Source organism: Mchenga conophoros, linkage group LG22 (assembly GCF_057382185.1).
Source record: "Mchenga conophoros isolate Kocher_MC1m ecotype Shallow Benthic linkage group LG22, M_conophoros_male_GT1.1, whole genome shotgun sequence".
Lineage (NCBI taxonomy): Eukaryota > Metazoa > Chordata > Actinopteri > Cichliformes > Cichlidae > Mchenga > Mchenga conophoros.
Window position 1 is genome coordinate 16,858,475 of NC_140546.1, and position 23,773 is coordinate 16,882,247.

Genomic DNA, 23,773 nt, shown 5'->3' on the forward strand with positions numbered 1-23,773 from the left:
TCTTTAGTTAGTGTATTTAAAATCCTAACAGCAAAAATGACCACAATAATCCATTTAAGCTGGAACGGTTGAGTTGAGCTGAATATCAAACAATGTACTCTCTGTGCTCTAATTGGTGAAACATGGAGCATAACTCTGCCTACATAAGATCTGAAAAGGCAACAAGACACATCAAAACGGCCCTTCAAAGACAATTATTTTCCTTGGGACAGCAGAGGAAAAAAAATTGCCGAAAGATGAGGAAGAAACGAGTGTAATTAGTTTGACCACCATGTCATTTGAGCCGGCATTAGCAATAACAAATCAGAAAACAATAAAAGATGAGGACAAAGATAAATTGAGGGTCTTGTGTTTCGTGACAAAAATGATTGTAAATGAACTCGAGTGCTATGTTTGTCGTCGTGGATTTACACTAAGTCTGTGCGTCTGTTGGAGGCAGTGAGAGCATGTAACGCGTGTGTGCGTCTGTTTGCATGTGCGTGCGTGCTTCGGAGCGAGCGGAGAGCTGGCGAGTGGGCATGTGTGTGTAATCATGTACGTCAGGCCGTCATGAATGGTGTGTTTGAGACAGAGCGGAGTGTGGAGTTCCTCAGGCTGGACCAAATTGGAAACAGAAAAACAAACATTGCCTAGGAACCCCCGCTTTCCACCTCCCCCCATCCCCCCCTCGTCTGCTAGCTAGTGGCGCAGTCCAACCTGTCTGGGACAATGTAACAGTCTATGGCCGGACTGGACCACACGCATTCACAAAGTGTGTGTGTATGGGGGGGTGGGGGGCTGCGGGAGTGAGCGCAGAAGGGATGGGGGGGCTGTGGCGGTGGTTGGGAGGTGGGGGGTATCTCAGCCACAATGACAGTTGGAAAAACAGTCAGAAGAAACACATTAATGTGACAGCGAGCTCAGTGATGAATTGATGGGAGAGAGACATGGAACGGAGAGAGGGAGAAAAACGTGAAGTTGATGGACGTGAGCTTGGGAAATGGAAGTTATACTAGAAAAAGAGATGAATGAATGCAAGAAAACAAGAAAAGTCATAGTGGAAGTTAAAAAAAAAGAAAGGAAGAAAAAGAAACAGAGAATACAGAGAAAAACACCAAAGAAGCAAAAAACAGTGATTGAGAAAATGAGTAAGCAGGGGCTGACTGAGTCAGAGTTCCACAGGAAAAAAAATATTTAAAGCTATACTCACTCTTAAGATAAAGAAAACTTTTCTTTCCTCTTTTCTTTTCCTTTTGTGAGAACTGCTAATGAATAAGTTGATTCTTAGATTTCTCTTTTTCTGCTTTGAAAAGAACATTCGTCCTCCGTTATAACGCTGTTATTACATGATGTGGTCGATCATGTAATAACCGGAAGCATGTCTGCTTGATGTGATACTGGAGTTCTCACCTTCTTTTTTTGTTTGTTTGTTGTGTTCTTTGTTTGTTTGTTTTTTGTTTGTTTTTTTGTGGTGTGGACACTTTCACAAGGTTACCTATGGACAACTTTTTTCCAAGTGCCTACCTGGAAATCATCGTGTTTTTTTCTGAGAAGTTTGTTTTTAATCCTGAAAAACAGCACTGTTTTAAGATGGGAGGGTCTTTAAAATGACTCATAATTTCAGTAATGACTCATAATGTTCTTGGCTTTTATTGCCAGCAATTTTTTTTCTTGCGAAACAGCAGATATCCATTTTCAGATAATGATAGCCTCCAGTTCTGGTGTGCTAACTTTCTATCTATAGCCCAAACAAAGTTAGAACTGTCTGTGGAAGTGGTCAAGACCGCTGAACAGGTATTGAATCTTTATCCACTGTTGATGCAGGCACTGGAGGAAAACGGTTTATTATAAATACAGACTAACATTTTGATTTGCGGGACGAGGTAGAGAGAGCCGAGATGGATGGAAAGAAGGAGACAGGGTGGCAGAGTGAGAATGAAAAAAAAAAAAGAGAGCGGGAGAGGAGTGTTACTGACACAGAGGGTGGGGTTATTTTTGTGGTTGGGGCAACAAAAGGGGGAACTGAGAACTAGAGTGTAACTTGTAACAGTTAGAATTACAGAATGAAGAAAAATAGACTCGTCAGCGGGCACAGCCGCTGGAAATCCAATATGTGATCGTTTATTTTATTGATTCCTGGAAGTTATTCATCAATGACGGCCTTGTTGTGATTCATTAAGCAATCACAATTGAAAGTGAGCAAATCATACTTGAAGAAGAAGACAGCGAGATGCTGGGTTCTACTGTTAATTATATCCTTGGGATATTATTAGTGACCTTTTTTTTCCCCAGTAGTTTTGCGCCTGCACAGTCTTTTCTCATTATTTACCTGACTGTTAATGTCCGGGCTGTTTGTTGTGCTTCACGTCCTTCTGTGGTGGTACAAAGAAAATATAATTTGACATGAAAAAGCAAAAAAGCAACGAGTTTACAGTTGTCAAACACAGACATGTTTGTTAATTGTAGATTTTGGTTGAAAATTGAACTTTTTTTTCTCAGTTCACGGAAAGCTGACGATGCTCACTGTGAAAGAATCACATTTATTATTATTATTATTATTTTATTTTTTAAATTGTACTGTAAATTACCCGTGGCCCCGACTTTAAAAAGACCTCAAAACTGACTTCACATGTGAAAGGCATTGTCAGCTGTCACATATGGGAAAAGAAAAGAAAAAAACCCTCAAACCGGCCGGGGTCTGAGCAGGGCACTGAATGTTTTCTTGGCTATTGTGCACCTTTGATCAACCATTTTAATGTAGACGTCTAAAGTCCAGGCAAAATTGTTTCCCGTAAACGTAAAGTATGGAAAAAATGTCTGAAATCTGGCTCCAATAGGTTTCATTAACTTCTGCAGCATGTGCCCATTTCTAACAGTATTTGTCTTTCTGTCTTTTTGCAGGTTGTTAAGATGATAGTGGACTCTGACAACCATGACTGAGGACCTTAACCAGAATTGAATTACGAAAAAACAAAACAAAAAATAAAGGACCGGACAGCAAACGTGACAGCTTGCATAACAGCTCTTACGTAGAACACACACTTGATCAAACTCAAAGCTGTAATGGCCAGCTGTTAAGCGTACGAGAGGGGGGGGGGGGGCAGCAGCCGTGGACTAAAAGTAGCTGATGCGACTTACAGTTGAAGACCTTCACAAGCAAAAGTCAAAGAAGCCGAAGAATTTCAGCGCGGATGCTCACGGACCTGCGAGGAGTTGTGTGGACCTGATTAAGAAATGGAAGGATACTAGCTCTGGTCTGACACCTGGTTTCTGCTTTCCATTACGCTGTGGAGTACAGAAGGCCAGTAGCCGAACTGCGCTGCTGGACGGACTGCTGCGGCGTAGGGTTAAACCGAGCCATTTCATCAGAACCGATGCCAAAGCCAGGAGCCAGCCATGATGTTTATATAACCCGATGATCAGCAGAGGTAGGACATATATGTTTTCACTTTCAATCCCTCAATAGGAAAGTGAACAACTTTAAACTTAATGTTTTTACTGCTGATATTCAGGATTCTGCTGCTTTCTGTCCTACATGTTCTGACAAAACTACCGTGAATATTTACAAAGTCAGTTTATCAAGTGTAACATTTAATAATTAAATGTATATTATACACTTTTTAATTAGACACTAATCTTTAATACAATATTAATACAAATGTTAATGCGATTTATTTTTTTACATTAAATTAAAGTGCTAATAATTGTTTATGAATTATTTTTCATTAGAAATAAAACAATAATTCACTTTTTTTCTGCAGCATCAGCGTTCATTCCTTGAAAAAAAAAAATTAATATACTTTTTCTGCAGTAACTCAGCGTGTTTTTGTGGTGTGTGTGTGCACAGCAAGTCTTGCTTTAAACTATGAAAGCAAACAATTTCACGAGAAATAAAAAAATAAAAGCTTTAACAGGCATCCGTCGTTCTCAGAGCTCGGCCAGTTTGTGGGTCTGATGTAACCACCTCAAGCCAAAGCGGGTACAGGGGGGTAGTTTACTAAGCGACTGCAGATAAAATGGCGTACACGCAGAACAACGAAGTATTATGAAAAACTGCTCTTAGTCATCACTTGTGGAGGAAGTGACTGTGCACGTTGCCTTGAATCGCTCCTCCATACGCTGTGGTATTTAATGTTTGCCTGGTGGCACCCAGTGAGGGTGGAAAACTGTTTAAATATTGCTCGAATACTGCGCTGTTTCAAATGATTCCTATGCAGAAATAAAAGTTAAAAGATTGTTTTTGCCATCAAGCAGTGGAGCAGTTTACTCATAGCGAAACATTACCTGCTCTTCCAGTAAGCATCTGCTGTATTCTGGTTCAGTAGACCTCATTAGCAGAGCTCATTAGTTCCTCACACTTTGTAAAGTTTAGAGGGAGCAACTTGATCTACTGTTTGATTGGTTTGCTTCCAAAATATGCAATTGTTACCAGGGATGTCTGTTAACAAGAGATTTCTGACACAGCTGCTTTAATTTCGCTCTTCAGATCCCATAAATACGCTTTCAAACGTCGACTCCAGCACCACCACAGCAAACTACTAGCAATGTCGATTAGTACCAGTGATCTCCAAGGCTTTACAGAAGCCCACATGCTACATAGAGACCGTTAATGGTGAGCCTGCAATTAGGGGATGGTAACATATGAATAAGAGTGCCTGTTCAATTAAATGCTGAGTTTTGTACAACACCAAAACATGATCTGTTTGTTCAGATATGAGAGTGTTTGAACTGAAAAGGTTACTTTTTCCTTTTGCTATGTGCATTCATGGATCCTAGAACGTAATGGCACTGCACAGGTTATTGTACTGCAGGAAGTACATATATTTACAGCTGAGGTTATTATGTAAGCATGTGCAAAAAGCTGCAGTGGTTTGTGGTGTAGCATACATTATAATTATAGCAGTGCTGTATTCTTTTATTTCGGTTTAAATACCGTATGTGCCGAACTGTCTGCCTTTATCCAAACGCTCGCAAATCAAGAAATATTTTTCACATACGGTACATACAACCATATTGTTGAATTATGCCATGTAAATAGAGAATTATTCTCGTCTAGATGTGTGTGTATATATGTATATATGTGGGCGTGTACATTTGTATGCATTGTGACGCTAACATACGGTAATTTAACCGCACTGTATTTTGCCTTATCGGGGCTTTTGTGTTACTAACAAGCTGCAAGAACTGACACGCTTTAAATTTCTGAATTTATTTATTTCCATTTTTCACCAGCCATCAGCTGTGCTGAGCACACACAAAGACACACAAACAAAGGTGCACAAACAGCTGCTGTGTATCCTCCTTTACCTGTGTCACAACGCACGCTGAAGCTCTCGACGTCTGCTTCCTTTCTCTTTCTCTCACACACTCTCGTGCTCTTTCTGCTGTCTCAACAGTTTTTATTGGGAACTGCTTCAACCGTTCAAAACTCTCCAGAACAAGGTTTCTTATACATTGAGTTATGTAAGATAAGTTGATTCTTTTAGGAAGTGTATGAATCCTCTTTATTTGTATAGCTCAGTATATGAGTACTAGCAGCTTTGTTGAAATCTCTTTAAAGTGAACTCCAAGCAGCCTGGAAGGCTAAAAAACGCAGGTCTTTTTTGGTGAAATGACCCTTTAACTGTAAATGCACGATCATTGCAGAGTGTCTTTGAGACTGTCTCTGTACTTTTGGTGCGTCTTTATGAATATCTTTCTACGTAGCTATTTTGCATGCACCATAGTGAATGATAATGGATATGCAAATTTGCGTATGTCCTTTTGCACAGTGTGCGAGCATCTGTGTGTGTGTTAGCATGTTTTTCATTATGCGGTGCGGTGGCTTTGCTTGGTGATGTTATTCAGCAGGGCGGATTACTTTGAGCTGCTTGATGCTTTTAGCTGTGGTCATGTGTGTGTGTGTGTGTCTATTCAATTGTGTGTATGCATGTGCATGATTGCATGCCTTCAAATGTGTATATACAAATGTTCTCATAGATGCAGTGGTGTGCGTGCATGTTGGGTTATCTCCTAGTCTTTGATATGTTAGTCACATGTGCCAGGTTTTATATAAAGACTTTTTTTTTGTTTCTGTGACATAGTAGCCCACAAAAGAGTTTCGCTCCTCTGAGGTGGTGATTCCTGATGTGTTCCTTCCCCATTGTCTGTCAGCAGATCTTTCTCTCTCTTTTTGCGTCACCCTCTTACTGTCTGTGTGTGTCGGCCTCAAACAGCAAAAGTCAGAGCAGAGCCTGGTTTAGAAAACGTTTGAACATCCGCGTGTAAACTACCTGTTGACTGTTGCCAAAATGGGTCAGAAGGTAGCTCAGTGTGTGTGATGATCTCATCTTCTCGCAGCTTTACAGCGCGCTCTGCCGCGTTTTTTTTTTCCTTTTCAGTGTTTCCGTGTGCGTATGTGTGTGTAGGACGTCGAGACATACCCATTCATCAATAAGTAGAGAGGGCATTAAACCTTTATCTTCTCGCAAAGACGTACATGGACAAACTCATGCACACAAGTCTTTTTCTTTGTCCCTGACATCCCAACTAACAATTCATTCTAATAGATTCCAATTAAGACGTATTATTTAGCCAGGCAAAGATTAATAAAGGAGGTGTCACCAGGTGTCATTGCTATTAATGGCTTAATTTGTCAGTTTGTTAATGATCGACTACTTTAAAGGACACCGAATCAATCAAAGATCAGGGTGACAGATGCGTGTTAATTCTTTGCATAAGTCTGTTTTATCTCAATTATGGTCTGTTTGCATGCTTGCAGTAACTCTGTTTGTAACTACATTGAGAAAGCAGACCTGATTGCATTGTCACACTGAATAATTATCTTTTTATGGTGCAGCTGTTTTGACCTGTTTATTCTGAGTTTGCTTTCTGAGCAATCAAAGTACAAGGCAGGACATAGTTGGCCAATAATAGTTGCTGTTTAGGAATTGATTGCATTGTCTGTAATATATTGATAAAACTCGACCAACAGTGTACTGTATATTGGCTGTTAGTTTATAAATGTAGCATTTGGTTTACAAAAAATTCTCCAATGGCTCTTAAGATGGTTCATTAGCTTATATAACTGTGCCCAGAGCTGTCCATACTACCGCATTACAGCCCAGATGCCAGCAGGCTTGCAACCCCCAAATCTAGGCATAATATGCCTAGATTTGGCTTATAGGCCTACCCCAAATCTAGGCATAATATGCCTAGATTTGGGGTAGGCCTATAAGCCTGGTTAACATTTGGATCGAGATGGCATATCGTATATCTTACGACATAAACTGATGCTGGAACAAGTTGAAGGCTTGAAGAAATGTTATCATTAATGCAGGCACGCATGGCACAGTTCATGTTTGTTTCTCCTCGTATCCAAATTGTTTGGAGGGTCAGATTCACACAGCAAAACCTGACTAGCATTCGGTGCTTGGTGCGCTCATTTTCCAAAGCCTTTCTAGGAGGAAAAAAATTTGATTAATCAGATTAAGAACGGTAACTAGGCAAAGCTGAGGCAGTGGACCCAACCTAGTTTTCAAAGCTTGTACCAATTCATCTTCCTCTCAGTCTGCTTCTGTGTTTGTTGGAGAGACTGAGTTGAAATCCATTAATCAGATTTTGTTAGCAACTGACTACATAGCCAGAAGTAGATCAGACCCCAACCAACAGTTTTGTGTGTGTGTGTGAGAGAGAGTTGTGCTATCTCAACTGAAGCACTTCCAAGTAACTGTTGGATACACGTAAGATGTTAGTGCGCATGTAAAAGATAAAAGATTCAGCTAAAATGTACAATTTATTCTTTTTATATCCAACCAAGTGTATGATTAGATGAAACTCCCATACAGTTAATTTATGCTGATTCGAAAACTGGTTAAATTGGATTCAGACATACAAACAGACTTGCCTTAGTGTGGTAAATGGAGTTTTTGCTAATCACTAACATGCTACTTAGTATTTATCAAAAGGTTCCCTCCAGTTTCTCTATATATTTATGTGTGGATTCACAATACTTACCTACACATTTACTCCTTTAAGGATGTTTGCATGTGTGTGTCATACTTCTTTGTGTGCATATAAGTTACATGTACGCTTTGGTCTGGGTGTGCACAGATGTGAGTGCATGTTTTTTTTGTTGGGTTTGCCTAAAACTTGTGCTGGATCCAAGTGAACAAGTGTTAACAAGCTCTGTGCAGACTGTATTTATTTAATCCATATGCTGGTGAACTATACAGCTGCGTGCTGCCCCAGTATGTCTGGAAGGAGAAATCTCTTTGCAGTTGCAGCCTTGACGGAGTTGCAGAAAGTTTGAAGTCAGCTTGAATGAAGTTTCTCCCCCAAAATACTGCATACTGTCATTTTTTTCTGTAATCAAATGTTGCTGATATTCAGTTTTTTCCACCCATGTATTAGTCGTAGGAATGCTGTGTCTTTACTGGCATTGCTTGTAAATGTTTTATCACCGCAGTGCTCTGTAGCAGCTTTGACCCACTCATTTATATAACATGACATCGTATTGGAAGTTTGGACAAAATTAACGACCACACTCGTTTTTTTAATACGGAGTTGATTTTGTGAATTACATCAAATTTTCAACTGTTGACAGACTCTGTAGAGAGTCCACTGATGAGGAACAACAAAGGGGAAGACAGAAGCTCAGGCTGCTGCTGATAGTACTCCTGCCAGGCCGGCAGCACCAGAACCCTTACCCAGGACGATAAAGACAGAGTTGCTGGGAGCTGACAGGCCAGTTGCTGGTGGTGATGCTAAAACTAGCAGCCAGCACAGCCATCCAAAGGAGCCAGGGTGCCTGGCAGCAGCAGAACAAGTTGCCAGAACAATAAAAACAGAGTAGCTGGGGGCTGACAGATAGTTCCAAACGGTAGTTTTTTCAGGTGCTCACTGAAGCCAAATGCAACCCAGACAGTCACCACGATGCAATGAGTTTCACAGCACATGGCTGTGTTTGTTTGACTGGAATGCCAGTGCAAGTGGTGAGGGACTGCTTGCTGTTGTGTGGAACAATGCAGGAGCAAAATTGTCATTAAAGATAAACTGACTAAAGCCACTTTCAACCTCAAATCCTTTTTTTTAATACTAGCTTGATGGCATCTGAACATGATGCTTTGTGACTAAAAAAGCACCCCAGACACCTTTTTATGTTCTGATAACATTAATGTGTCATTTACAACAAAAGTCTGTGTGACAAAATTACAACTGTGCAGTGGCTCTCACTTGTGCCCTGCCCCCCCCCCCCCCCAAAAAAAAAGTGGACAATGTCAAGTAAGATTAAGTGAGATTAAGACATTTGTCCATGATGCATTATCTCGCTTCCTTGATCCAGAAGACAGAGTGCTCTCATGAAGGATGTATAGCATCGGCAACGGCAGCTGTCAATCACTGCAGAGCACACAGACTGATGCACACGCATAGTCCTTGCTCATAGTGACAATGCTAGAGAGAACTAAACGTGTAAAGGTGTGGTTTAAATCAGCTGCAGGAACTTTTCAGGAACTTTTATGGGTCTAACATGGCATTTCTAAAAGCATTACAACGTGGGGTATCCTAGATTTGCTAGTCTATGTCGAGCAGTGCGTTGTTGATTATTACTTATGCAAGACATACTTGCCTTATGCTTAAACAGCCTCTGCCTTGCTTTAGTTTTGGTGTCTTTGGGGGTGGCCTTTTAAGTATTTTCATGCAAAATCTCTTGTTTTTTTTTGACAAAGTAGGTTTGACATTGGTTCTGTTCAGCTGAAAACACAAAGCTGTTAATAGCAGTTAATGGTATTACTTAGAAATAAACAATCACAGGATAAAATAGCAAATGACTAAGAATGAAAATAATTGTGACAGTAATGTTTGTAACCCTAACTTTTACATTATGGAAACGTTTCTTTATTATGTGCAGTTTCTTCCCCATTAGTATGAAAGGAAGTTTCCCTCTGAGTGAGATGACTCAGTGCTCTCTTTCTCGGCATCGCGCATTACAGAAGTCACTTTTTTCAGTCTTAACAAATCAATGCTGAGTAAGTGGAGCTGAAAAATTGGGCATTCTTGTCTCCAGCTGCTTTGAGTCCATCGGATACATTTGACTGCAATAACAAACACTGTTAAATTTGACTCTGAAATGAAAGATGAAAAGTGCCAAATTTAAAGAATAATGGAGAACCTGCTGCGTCTTTGATTACACGAGAGAAAAAGGGAACTAGAGAGACTGGCAGAAAAGTGGATTTACCGACTGTGAGAGAAAACAAAACTGTGACCTAGAGGATATGTGGGAAGATTTTTTAAGTAGAGTAAGCTAATGGAAATGGTAAGCAAGACTTACTGAAACAGAAAGAAAGCTACGAGGATACGCAACTGAATACATCATAATTACAACTTTTTTTAAAATAAAGATTTCAAGGCTTCACCGTCAGGTTTTTATAGTAAAATAAAAATAAAAACAAGTAAAATATCAGCCTTTTTATTAGCTTGTATAATTGGTTGAGCTCCATCCTGGTGTACTAAGGAGATCCAGCTTTTCGGAGAGATCTGCCCCAGCTCCTTAACCGAGCAGATTTACAACCACCGCTGTTGGAATATTAAGCTGAATACCTACATTTGGAGTGAGGAAAATAACTAACCTCTCTAATGGATAAGTGCCCTAGAATGCCTAATGCTAAGCCCTGGTGTGTGTGTGTGTGAGTGTGTGTGAGTGTGTGTGTGTGTGTGTGTGTGTGTGTGTGTGTGTGTGCGTGTGTGTGGTAATCGCCATAGCAGGTTCTTGCCATTAGTGCACTGCTGAACAAGGCAGCAATTCATTCAGCAGATTTAACTGTCTGGTGTGTGCATGTGTATGTGTGTGTGTTTGAAAGAGAGAGAGCGAGAGGGAAAATCTATGAGCCTGTGTGTGTGTGTGTGTGTGTGGTAGGTTTCTAAGTGTAGAATGTGTGTTGTTTTTAGAGAATTGTTTCCGTGCGCCTGTCTGCACCATATGGTCCAATGTGGAAAAAAGGCCCCTTTAGGGGTCTGTGCGTATGGGAATATGTATGGGAGTGTGCATGTGTGTATGTGAGCGAGAGAGAGATAGAGGGAGAGCGAGCGAGGGTGTGTGTGTTTGTGCGCATGAACGTGTGTACAACGGTCTGGTCTGCCCAGAGTGAAGCTGTAAAAACAAAAACGTCTTGAGAAAAGAGAAAAAAAGAAGTCTACATAGGAGCAGTGATGTCAACTACTACCCCTTTTCCTCCGACTCACACACACATACATGCGTATTCACTGCACTTCCTTTTTCGTCTCTCATAAATTACAACATTTGCCTTTTTTTTCCTCTTTCGCATTAGCTATATTAGAAATTATCAAAACGAATGTGTTTTTTTTCTTCTTAACTCTAATGATCGCTTTCTATTTTTCTCCAATTATTACTTTCTTTTCAGCAATTGTGTTTAGCCGCTCTCATGGGGGATAGAGCTGAGGGGGGAGGGTTATTGTTTTCTCAAATTGGTGAAAATAATCACTTTAATTTTTTCTCCAGTAGTCACTTTCTTCTCTCCTCTTGTTTTTCATTTATCCTTTTTTTTGTTTTTCGTTTGCCGTTTATTTTGTCTAATTGCCGTAAACCTCGAGGCTGTGGTAATGACTTCTGAGGTTAACGAGCTTCTGCTAACAATCACTCACTTGCTTGCGCAGCCACACACTTGTGTAACCAAACACAAACTCTCAACCAAGCACAATAAGTACATTTAGATCACATATATATGTGAAAATGGACTTGTTCCTGCTTGTTCCTTCGAGGATTCGCACACTGAAGCCTCATCTGCAGCAGCCTTTCACAAAATGTGCAAGCTTTTATATTATGGTAAAGAAACATGTCATGTTTGATTCATGAAGTTCTATACAGCTTCGGTTCGAGTGTTGGATCCAAAGTTACAGTGAATTTGTAAGCAAAAAGGCCAATCAGTCTAAAGGGCCATGTTTCAATAAATAATTTGTGTTGGGTTTTTGTCAGATGTGTTGAGAAATGCTCATATATCACTGTCTCTAAGTAGAAAAGTTAAATAGAAATTAAAGAGAAACTCCCAACGTTTCTGATGTGAAGCTGTTTGTAGAATTTGTTCGCTATCTGAAGGTGTCTGTTGTTATTGCTTTTCTCACTCACATGAAAGATGCCAACATGCCTGCAAACACTCGCCAACTATTCACCAAGTGGTAGTGGACTGGTTCTCATCTAACGCACACAAAGCACTTTATAGAACATGCCTCATTCACTTATGTGTATAAGCACTTTTCCTTATGCTGAAGAGCTCTCTATTCAACATTCATAGTCCGAGGAACACATCAGAGAGCAACTTGGGGTTCACCATCTTGCCCAAGATGTAGACTACAAAGGCTGTTGAAATGTAACTATGGGCAACCACAGCAATCTACTAGCAACCAAAGCAAACCGTATACCTCTTCATTTCTGTATACTAATTTTATCTAGCGATGGCCAGCAACCTCTACTGACCACTCACCAACCAGCTGCGGAAACGAAAATTTTCCCTGTTGACGATGGTTGCTAGAGAGCCACCGACCCGTCTCGAGACCTGTGTGACTCACTCAAAATTAGGTCACTATTAAGTCTCATAGCTTAAAATTTTGATTGACGGCATAAAACGATAGTTTCCCCTCTCTGATGAGTGAAATTGCTGAGGTTAATTGCTCTTTATGTGGCTTTTCAGTCATTATGTCATTGCAGTAGTTTCTAAAAATGTCTATAAAATAATCAAAGAGTTGTCTTAAATGACGTTTTGGATATTTTTTAAGCGTTTGATGCATTATGCCTATACAGAAACCTCCTCTGTAAAAGATACGTGCCTATACTCCTGTTTGCCCGGACACTCCAGCGTGGCTTCTGTACTATTTTACCTATGAATATGATGCCTTGAATTGAACAGGCTACACAGGTGCAAATGCATCCTGGTCAGTTTTTCAAAACTTCCTTCACTTTCAGCAGCAGATTAAACAGTTTGGATGCTTTGAGATGTGAAATTCCACCAAGTCTTCTTGATGACTGGAATCCAACTTGAGTCTCAACTGCAGTCTGCTAGTTCTCCCGGTGTGAACTCTGCTTTAATCTTCCTTTCTCTCTCTTTCTTGCTCTCTCTGGTATCTTGATATGGTCTGTGTTCTGCAGTGACTTCTAAACATTTACATTTCTGCTTTTAAGTGCTGTTTATATATGGCTCTTATCTGCTATCATGCACACAACACACACACAGACACACATTCAGACAGGGACAGACACTGAATCAAATCTTTAGTCGTCCTGACAGCAAAACTGTTGCTATGTCCATAATAGGACAGGAGGAGAGAGAAAGAGGAAGGCAGTAAGAGAAAAGAGTGCCACATAGACAGAAAGAGGGGGAGGCAGATAATTTGCCACCAGAGTGTTTTGTGGTGAGGTGAGGCGTGGAACTGGTGACTTTAGCTCACAGGCTTTTTTGTGATACTCCAGTGATCCCCAGTAGTGAAATCGTCTCTTTTCATCTCCCCCTGTAGATTGCAACCTCCGCTACAGAACAGCACCCCTGGGACTGGTAGGCATTTGGTGTCTTGCTCAAGGACACTTTAGCAGGTTGGATTTTCACAGTCACGAGGGAGATAACTTAGCCTTCTGGTTGAAGGATGCTTTACTCTTGAGTCACTCTGCCACCCTTCCCCGCTACCCTTGGCTTGTATGCTTGAACGCTGCCCTATCTTGATAAACTCTTGACAAATTTCCAGCATGGAAAAAAACACCTTTGGGACCAGTGGCTCCACCCTGTGCTGCACTCAGCAGGGACGGATTGAAAAGGACTGCACGCTGTTACTGCACAGCTTAGAATTTTAAAGCAGGAATTCTCAAATTTTCAGAAAACCAAATGGATAGATATGATAAAAAGGTTTTAAAAATTTTTACTTATTATGCTTTTCTCTAATTCCCGGCTTAACGGTGGAAGCTTATATTAAAGGTAGCCAAGGTTTCAAATAATGAGTTTAGCATATGTGCAAGGAGCCCCTCGGGTTTCACACTGCTCTAAATGGAAGGATGCAGACAGTTTTTTTTCTACTCTTGCCTCTGTATGAAGTCAAAGACAGTGGATATCCCTGATATGGTCAACTCAGCACACATCTCTGCCTACTAGCACAGAAGCTTGACATGCCTGCTTCTGTCTATGATGGTAGAATAACGAATAGAAACAGAGCTAAGACCTCAGTCACACATGCTGGTCAATGACCCTGTCACTAGGAAACATTGTGTATTTCCCGACCAGTTGGCAAGTTTTTGCTGTTTAGCAAATTGCCATTGGCGTGGAAGATACTCACTGCAAACAAACAGTTCTTAACTAACCACTGAAAGGCAGTGAAACATGAAAAAGTGTGTAAGTCGTGCCATTTCGCTTCCAGTTTGCGTCTTTTAAGCTTTCAATACTGTTAGCGAGCAGTTAATGAGTGTTTGCAGACAAGTTGGCATCTTCCTTACAAACGTCTAGCAACAGCAGCACCCTACTTTCAGTACAGCATTGTTTACTTCTTTGCAACAAATTTTACCAACAGTAAGAATCCTCTTAAAACCACACACAACTACTCAGCGAAATAGTAATTTTTTTTTCCTAGCAACTAGTTTTTTTGCCAGTTTATATAGTACAATCTAGTCATATAGTCTATAGGTCTGTTTTCCTGAGGCCTAAAACAGCTTTGCATTTCAGGATTATTTTGATCTGACAATCATACAAAGCTACTCTTAAAACAAAAGGAAATGAGCACAGTGTAAGCACTTTAAACAGTTTAGATTGATAATATTCCAAGTCAGAGTTATTTGACATTTAGAAGACAGAACATTGCACACAAGTTTGCAAGGACCAGATTTATTCTGCTGTTCTTTGTTGGAATTCCTACATTGGGAACCATTGTTTTAAAGTTTTCAGTTTCTAACATAACTTGAAGTAGGTCAAAGAGTACATGCCAGTTTCTGAAGCATAGCTCACAGCTGATCCTGATCCCCCAACCCCTCCCGTTAAACCCAGACAAGAGAAAAGACAATTTTATTACAGGGATCAGTTGAGTATCACATCACACAAGACTCCTTTTCATGTGATCATCTAGTGACACACTGTCACATGGCTAGAAATTGACAGCGTAGTTTTTTTGGTGTTTTTTTTAAGTCTTTTTTTTTGGAGGATAGTTGAATTATTGCTTCAGGGAGATGTGCCATGAATCGCGGGATGATAAGGAAAGGCTTGCGGAGAAGGAGAGGGAGTGATCGAAAGCCTCGTTAGATAGGAATAATGTAATGCACACATAGAGCTGGTGAGAGAGGGAGAAAGAGAGGGAGAGAGGAAATGACACATAGGTGGAAAGAATCTTATCCCTGCTTCTGTCTCAAGCTGGCTTTCTTTTCTTGCACACACACACACACACACACACACACACACACACACACACACACGCGCGCACACGCACCATAATTGAACACTAATTGAACACATCTTATCTGCGTATCTGTCCAAAGAGGTTCAGAGTAAATGGTTGTGTGTGTGTGTGTGTGTGTGTGTTTGCACATGTGCTTGTGCAGTCTGATTCTTATCAAACTGTTTTACTCAGAGCTGCTTTTAAGGCAATGAATTCACATTTCATCCTCTTTCTGGTTCCCTGTCTCTTCCTTTTCAGGCTGTCTTTCTAAAGCTCTCTTTCTCAGTCTCCCTACCTTTTTTTTCTAACGTCAGTAGGTCTTCTCATCAGAAGGTCATCTTACAAAATACAAGTTGATTAGTCTTAGGAGGTGCAAGGATCTGATGTCAGAGACCTTCAGATCAGCTGCCAAACAGCCTTGTGATTTATTTTTTGGGTTAATCAACCCCAGAGGATAAACAATTGTGAATGGCAAAGCATTTTCAGCGATTTCAGTTTTGCATGCCTTCACTTTTTTAAGTCCTTGCCAGACTTGTGGTTTGTTATGTTTGACTCATGCGTAACTGGGACGAAATGGCGCAAGTACAAATATTAAATGCTGACAACAGGTAATATTGAGAGGAAGTTAGCTAAAAGGTGCAGATAGAGGGTAACCGATAGCTGTTCGGCTTGCCAATTTCCCTGATACTACCAATGTGTATTTGATAATTTTATACCTGTTGTGTTGCTCCAGGTCTATGGGACAGTCTTTAACATCGGGAGAACAGCTTAGGCTGCCAATTGTAGTAAAAATTGAACATATTAAAAAATAAAAGGAAGAGATTTTCAGCAGCACACCAAGGGTACGCCATTTTTTAATGCCATTCATCATAGATCAGAGAGATTAGAGAGGAGAACAAAAAGAGACGAACAGAAGGGAAGACAGAGGGAGGGGCTGGGTATAAAATAAGAGATGAAAGGATTTAGGGTGTAGTATCAGCTAAATAGGTTTAGGCGCTGAACTCTTCGCTTGGTGCGCGTCCATGCTTGTATTTGTGTGTATGCATGTGGAATTTTTTAGGGGTGTACCAGCAGTTAGATGGGTGTGAGAACTAAACATTACATACCTGTGCTCTTATTACTGATCCACCCGAATCTCTTGTAAATCTCTGACCTATTTAAGGTGTCCTAATCTAGTTGAGAACACACGACCTCAACACACACACACGAAAGAGGCTGATAAGTTCTGGCAGAACAGGTAGGATAGGGTGTGTTAAGCTCTTCTTTTTCAAATGTGATCATGTCATTAGTTTGAGGCCATGCGAGCTGATAGCTAAACCGCGTTGGAATCACGCCCTCAGAAAACAGTCCTCCCTTGTTGAATTCTGACAGTGTTTTGTAATCACGGGTAGAGTTTGCTCAATGCTGTAGGTGACAAAATATGCCTTCTTGGAGTTTGGGTATTGTAGCTGACAGCCATTGCATACTGCTGTCTTTTGTAGTCACTTTAATTGACATGCAAAATAAATGCACAGGAATATTGAAAGTTTACCTCGTAGCCTCTCCTTTTTGATGCCAGATGTCAGAATGATCAGAGCCCTGTATCCGTTCACAGTGCCAGTTTCTAAATGGCAAACATATTTTAGACAAGACCGAGCGTAATGCTGTATTTACCCTCAGGTCCAGAATATGATGAAAACCCGCCCTAAGGTCAGAGTGAATTTCCTTAGCAGGTGTTTACAGGAGGCTCTGTTTACATTCACTTCTTTCTCTCTTTTTTTTTTCTACATAACTTATTATCCAAAGTGCATTGCAGGTGGGATGCTGGCGCTAGCTCCACAATACACGATTAATGGTCGATACCATTCTGTCGATATTGCAGCCAGAGGACTTGAGTCAAGATGACCCTCCTGGAATAATCGCCACCTTCATCCCGCTCACAAAGCCTCTGCTTCACCCTCCTCCATAAAATCATCCAGAGCACGCTGAGACACATAATCACAGTTGATCGATTTCAGTTTATCATGTTGAGAATGCAGAATTAGATCAAATCGGGTCCGCGTACATTAGGGTGACATCCTCGGTATGTATGAGCTGTGCAGTTTGATGTGAAAGCTGGAGCAATAAAGTTATTCTAGTTTAACCTGGTATGCTTAGCGGATGCTAGACAGGTTGGAATATGCTGCAGTAGATGTAGGATGCTGGACGTTTAATGCACTGAGTGTTTCCTCTTCACTCACTATGTGTAGGTTTTTATTGATCTGTGCTCTCTTCCACAGCATGTCTTTTGTCCTGTCTTCCTCCCTTCACCCCCAGCTAGTCGCGGCAGATGGCTGCCCCTCCCTGAGCCTGATTCTGTTGACAGTTTCTTTCTGTTAAAAGGGAGTTTTTCCTTCCCACTGTTGCCAAGTGCTTGGTCAAAGGGGGGGCTGTTCGATTGTTGGGGTTTTCTCATTATTACTGTAGGGTCTTTACCTTACCAACATAAAGTACCTTAATAAAACCGAATTAAATTGAATAGCAGTTTTAAATGACAAGATATATTTAAACAATTCTCTAACAACATTGAATCATTTCAAAATTTTCAAACTTAGTTACCCTCAAAATACTGAGAATTCATTATTTCAAGTCTTATTTTTTGTTCCACATAATTTTCAAACATGAAATGAAATCTTGTCCGAACATTTAATTTAATACCGAGGAAGACAGTGCTCTTTTCCCTGTGGTGATGTGTAATGATGGCTGAAACTCAGTGCATATCAGTGGTTTGAGAAGTCATTATTTAAATTCATGATTGTGATGGGTTTACTCAACATCTCTCACAGTTTATGTAGGCAACCGCATGACTGCATTGCAATCTATTGACATGCGAGTGAAGTCGCAGCATCACAGTCATAAAAACCGGTTCACTTCATAATGTGCTCTGCTGGTAACGGCTCTTTTAAAATGAAAATAAAGTTCTTTTGAACTGTGATAGGGCGATGGCTAAACACTGATTTCTTTTCTCCTAAAAGCCAAATTTATGATAAATCTAAGCAAATTTCCCACTGAGTCCATGTTGTGTGTTTATGTGTGTGTGTGTGTGTATGAGAGAGTGATAGAGCTTTTATCTCAAGCGCTGATGTCGCAACAACCTGCAACTTCCCCTAGCACAGGAAGGCTAACAGTCTGCACATTTGTCTGTGTGTGTCTGTACTCGTTTTACTGATCTTGTGGGGACACAAATCTCTTCACACAGTGAGATTGAGGGGACCACCTCACTTGTGGGGACAACAAGCAAGTCCCCGTGATGTAAAACATAATATTTTAAAAAGTAGACGTGGTTCTATCTTTAGGCTACAAATAGAATTGAGATAAGAGTAGTGTAAAGGTTAGTCTTAGGGTTAAGCAAGTTGGTCATGTTTATTTATATTACTGCCGGGAACACTATATCAACTGAATTTTTGGAAAACTTTACATAACATCAGTTGTGTTCCTGAGTGTGTGTAGTCGTGTGCATGTGTGATGGAGTGTAGCAAACAAGAACTTTGTGGCTAACAAAAGAAATATCTTAAACTTACATTTATCTTTACATTAACTTATCGTCTGCCTTTTTGCGGCATCCGCTTTAAGATTACATCTCATTTTCTCATATAATCGCTGTAGCAGTAAATGTGCAGATTTGTTTTTATTGTAAAAAAAAGTTGGAATTTTGTTTTCACTGATTTTTTTCAAGTAATTTTTCATTCCGGACCAAACGACTCTACTTGTCGAAAAAAGCTGAATGTTTAACTATAGAGCAGGTTTGTGTAGTCATTTCTTTTAGAGCTGTCTACCTCTGCGATTGCTCTGGGCAGGCCAAAAGTCTCGTAATGATGCACTCTCCTTCTGTCTCTATATATCCGTGCGCTTACGTGCATGTGTGTGTATCTGTCAGTTGTGATGCAGGATAGAGGAAATGAAAGCTCAGACTTAGCCCCAAGCCTTTTCAAACTGCCCCAGTGTCTTTTGCATTGGGTTTTTGTCTGTGACTGTGTGTCTCTGTGTTAGTGTCCTTAAAAAAAAAAAAAAAAAAGAATACACTCATGTTGTCTCTTTGTCTCCTTTTGTTAGACTCAAATACTGACATCACACACACACAGCTACATGTCCCTACATGCAATCAAATATGCAGAGATGCACACATAGTGTACGGAAGTGAATGAATCTCAGTTATAATTGTGAAATAGTGGCCATAGCTGCTACCTCCTTCCTCTTTTTTGCTCTTTGCAGGGGTGTCATTAACATTTGAACTGTGCTTCTACTTTTACTAATACCGCGCATCGATCCTCGTTGTTGTAAATGACAGGAACGTGGCAGAAAGAACACAGGTTTACATATAGAGCAACAAAGTGCAACAGCATTTTTTTTAAGCCTTTAACTAAAGCCGTTCTGCTCCGGGGGGCCTGAAACTGAAACTGTGACTTCCTGGGTGACAGTTAAGATGATGGCACCTCAGACCATTTCAGATAGAATTTATAAATGCACCATTACATAGAGTTGAGTCAGATTACATTACAGTTTAGTCAGTTACTGGATAGAAATCACAGTGACAATTTGGTAATTAGTGTGTCTATATGTTAACTGGCCTGAATATAAAAATGAAAGCTAAAACACATGTTTAAATTAAATTTTTGTATATTTTAAGAGTAAGATAGTGTAAAGTAATTGAATTATTCACAATGTTACTGTATATATATATAAAATCATGATTTCAATTGTAATCTAAACATGTTAATTTTATATATATATATATATATATATATATATATATATATATATATATATATATATATATATATATATATAGATAGATAGATAGATAGATAGATAGATAGATCTATATCTATCTATATATCTAGATCTATATCTATAGATAGATATAGATATATCTAGATCTATATCTATCTGTATATCTAGATCTATATCTATCTATAGATATCTAGATCTATATCTATCTCTAGATAGAGATATATATATATAATAAATGCATGATATTTATTACAATGAGCTGTAATTTTGTCAACTATATGATATGTTTGGGCTCTAAGCTGACGGTGCAGATAAAGACAACTGGTGCAAAAAAGGCTTACGAGCTTGGAAAGTTCAAGTCTATGCATTTCTCTTATTTTATGTGGTGCGCTTTCGCTCGATGTTTTGACAGGCTGCTCGTGCAGGCCATCCTAACTTGCAAAAGACTTGAGACAACAGGCAGTGTCAGCGCCCATTTCAGTGAAATGTAACCACACTTTTCTGCTTTTAGGTTTTGTCAGCTTAAGTGCAGCATGCCTCTTTGTTTGTGTGTGCCAGTGCAGCATATGAGAGATAAGCTGCCCCCACCCCTCACACTTTCACAGAAAGAGACCTCTCGTCTGGGTTGGGAATAGCAATAACGCATCACAAGTCAGAGCTTATCAGAGGTGTTGACTTTAATAATGGTGCCCTTTGTAATACTTACCCAAAGTCTCCCTGTATGTTCTTCATCTATTTCTATCTTTCTGTTTGTACATACAGTGGATGCAATGTTGGGCTCTCTTATATATACTCTACAGGGGATAACATGAGCGCTATATTTGCTTTGTGTGACTTACCTGTATTCACTTTTTACACGTTTATTTGGTGTCCATTTAAACTGACCCATATCCTGTGTGTATGTGTGAGAATGCGTGTAATTTCCTGGTTTGTCCCCCAGCAACCTCTGAGCTATGATCGCAGGAAGATTAGAGGAAGTTGTCGGTTCTCCGCTACACACACACGCGCATACATACCTCTGCCTCCTCCCACGCTTTCACACTTCTACAAGAAATGGTAGTGGGGAGTGAATGAAAGGGTGAAGAGCAGCACTCCTTAGCAAACTAAAAGAATGCATTTCATTCATCGGCTGCTCTTAGAAGCCTCGTTAAGGACCCCGGAGAAGTAGAGAAGCTTACAGAAATCTGTGGCCACGTACTTCACATTTCTATTGGTGTTTATGGGTATCACATGACAAAGACCGCGACAGGAAAACGTGACAGTCATGTGTCAAAGAGCTCATCCCCACAATCGAAATCATTAAGACGCATAAAGTTTAAAGCACAACTGCAGGTTATTTGAAATGTAAAAAAAGAAATCTAGCAGCTGATGGCAGGAGAACCCACACCACAGGCATCGAATGCTGCCTTTTAGTGTAGCTTTGGAACAGTGCAGTGGGTCCCCTCGGCGTAGGAAGCCAAACTGTGTTTTTTTGGCTTTTCGACTGCTACATTTGGTGTTTGTTAGATGTGTGTGCCTTCACTGTGTGAAGTTAAACTGTTTCTGATAGTTTCACAGTAAATCAATATCAATATCACTCAATTTTTCTGTCTTTCAAGCAAGCGTAGAAAGCTAGAGTTCCTGCTTCGAAACTTTTGAAACACTTCAAGAGATGCAGCCTAAATTGTGGGCCTTTCAAATATGCACATTTGTGAGCGCAAGTGAAATAGATATTTGGGCATAAAATATGTATTATTAAGGCAATTCGTGGCACTGGTGTAGCGTGATATTGTGGTTTGGTCTTTGATTAGTATTCATATTTCACAGGGTTGTGGTTTTGACATGAGGCATCCTCATTGACTATTTCTTTTTTTCTCACTCCTCTTTTCATAGGGCACGTTTTTTTTTCACATTTCCTTTAAAAGGTCTTTTCAGTGCAGAAAACTTTTTTTGGTTTTGTTTTGCAGGATGTGGAGGATGCCCTTCAGTTGAGTTTGCTATCGAGGGTGCCCTTTAATTAGTTTTCAGACACTGCTTTTGATGTGTGTGCTTCATTAGACATTGAGGCTTAGGTATTTATGTTTTTATCCCAGTGTAACATACCTTTCATTGGCATTCAAAAATTCGTTTTAAATGCATTCCGCTAGAGAATATTAATCTTTCGCTATCTACTAACTTTAGATTTTAAACTGGAGGATGGAGTGCGTGGTGTTCAGTTGATGCGTTGGGAGAATATGAATGAGTTTTTAATGAAGTTGGATTATTTTTAAATGATGTAAATGTTAGAGCCAAATGATGGAACTCATCTTTTTAAGCAGATATAAAACAATCGTTTTTTATGATTATTTACAGCCATCCCGTATTCAGCGAGATGTAATTGTTCATTTGATCAGTCTGTTGGAGGGCTGTGTGAACGTGCATTTATTGTGTTTCTTCGATTGAAAATTTTCTTTTCCTTTTATATCTTTTAGTTTTCAAACTCTGCGAGACATTTTCCCTTTGAAGATGAATTCAAAAGTGTGATTAACTATGTTGACATGTGTTTTCCCTTTCTGCGCGTTTGCATTTTTGTCTGTCTCATTGCCAGCCTGTTTCTCCTGCCAGCCAGTTAGCAACAATTGATTACACGCACTCCTTGTGAGCTGGCGGTTTCCATGCTGCTGCATGTTTGAAACCATGCTCTCTCTCTCTCCCTCTCATGACAGGTGTATGACATATTCTTATATTCACAAATGAGAGAAACACACAGCAAATAGCTTTAGTCCATCATTTGCACATCACAAAAAAATGGCAAAGGTGACATCGTCAGTGGTAATGGGAAAGAGACGGAGAGAGATCCATTTTTAAAGCGGCTTTCTTAGACGTGACCACACACACATGGTATGCTCCTCACACACATTCGCTCGCAGACAGAGTATGCTCCGAGGACCATAGCAGGGGAGCCGTGTCTGTATATGAGTGTGTATGTGTGTATATAAAGTTAAAATCCAGACAGCCATTCCAACGGCCAGACTATTGAGTCTTATAAACTCTCAGGTCACAGATTATTGAAATAGCAGAAGAGATATATAGTCTGTGCCTGTGTGTGTGCCTTCTGTTTCACTATTTTACTAAAACTGCACAAATTGTTTTATAAGAACCAGAAATCCAAACACATGTGAAAGTGAATGGTAATGGCTGTGACATAATGAAATAATGCAGATGTGCAAGAAAGATTTGGATGCAGATATGTATGTGTTTATGCATCTTCTATCTTTGTGTGTGTCCGTGCTGTCATACTGATTTATTTCAGTGTTATTTAAACTTGCACTGAAAACTTTACAGCAATGCCCTGGGAGGTAACCTTTTATAGTAGTATAACACTTGATGTCTTTTTGTGTTGGGAAGTCTAACAAAATATACTTTAGTTTGATTTACTAAGGCCCCAGGCAGACAGCGTTAGGCACCACATGCAACCACCTGGCAGCCACTGGTTGCTAGGGAAAAACACGTATTTCCGAACCAGTTGTAGTGGATGCTGTCATTCGCTGTGATATCGATTGCTGAGCTTCAGTTACACAGTCCTAGAGACTGGTCAGTGACCACCTGGTAACCACTGGTGTTCCCTGACCAGTTGGTAAGTTGTTTAGCCAGGTTCTGTTGTGAGGCGAAATTGGTCGCAAAAAAGTAT

General features: G+C 40.1%; 1 protein-coding gene across 3 annotated transcripts in view; it reads left to right on the forward strand.

Moving 5' to 3' along the window:
- Window positions 1–23,773, forward strand: part of trps1 (trichorhinophalangeal syndrome I) — a 116,138-nt gene that overhangs the window by 16,338 nt on the left and 76,027 nt on the right. For all 3 annotated transcript variants that reach the window (XM_085261787.1, XM_085261786.1, XM_085261788.1), the window contains exon 2: window positions 2,881–3,407. In XM_085261787.1, coding sequence (XP_085117913.1) covers window positions 3,395–3,407 — 13 coding nt within the window. In that variant the 5' untranslated portion in view covers window positions 2,881–3,394. The remainder of the gene's footprint in view (window positions 1–2,880; window positions 3,408–23,773) is intronic.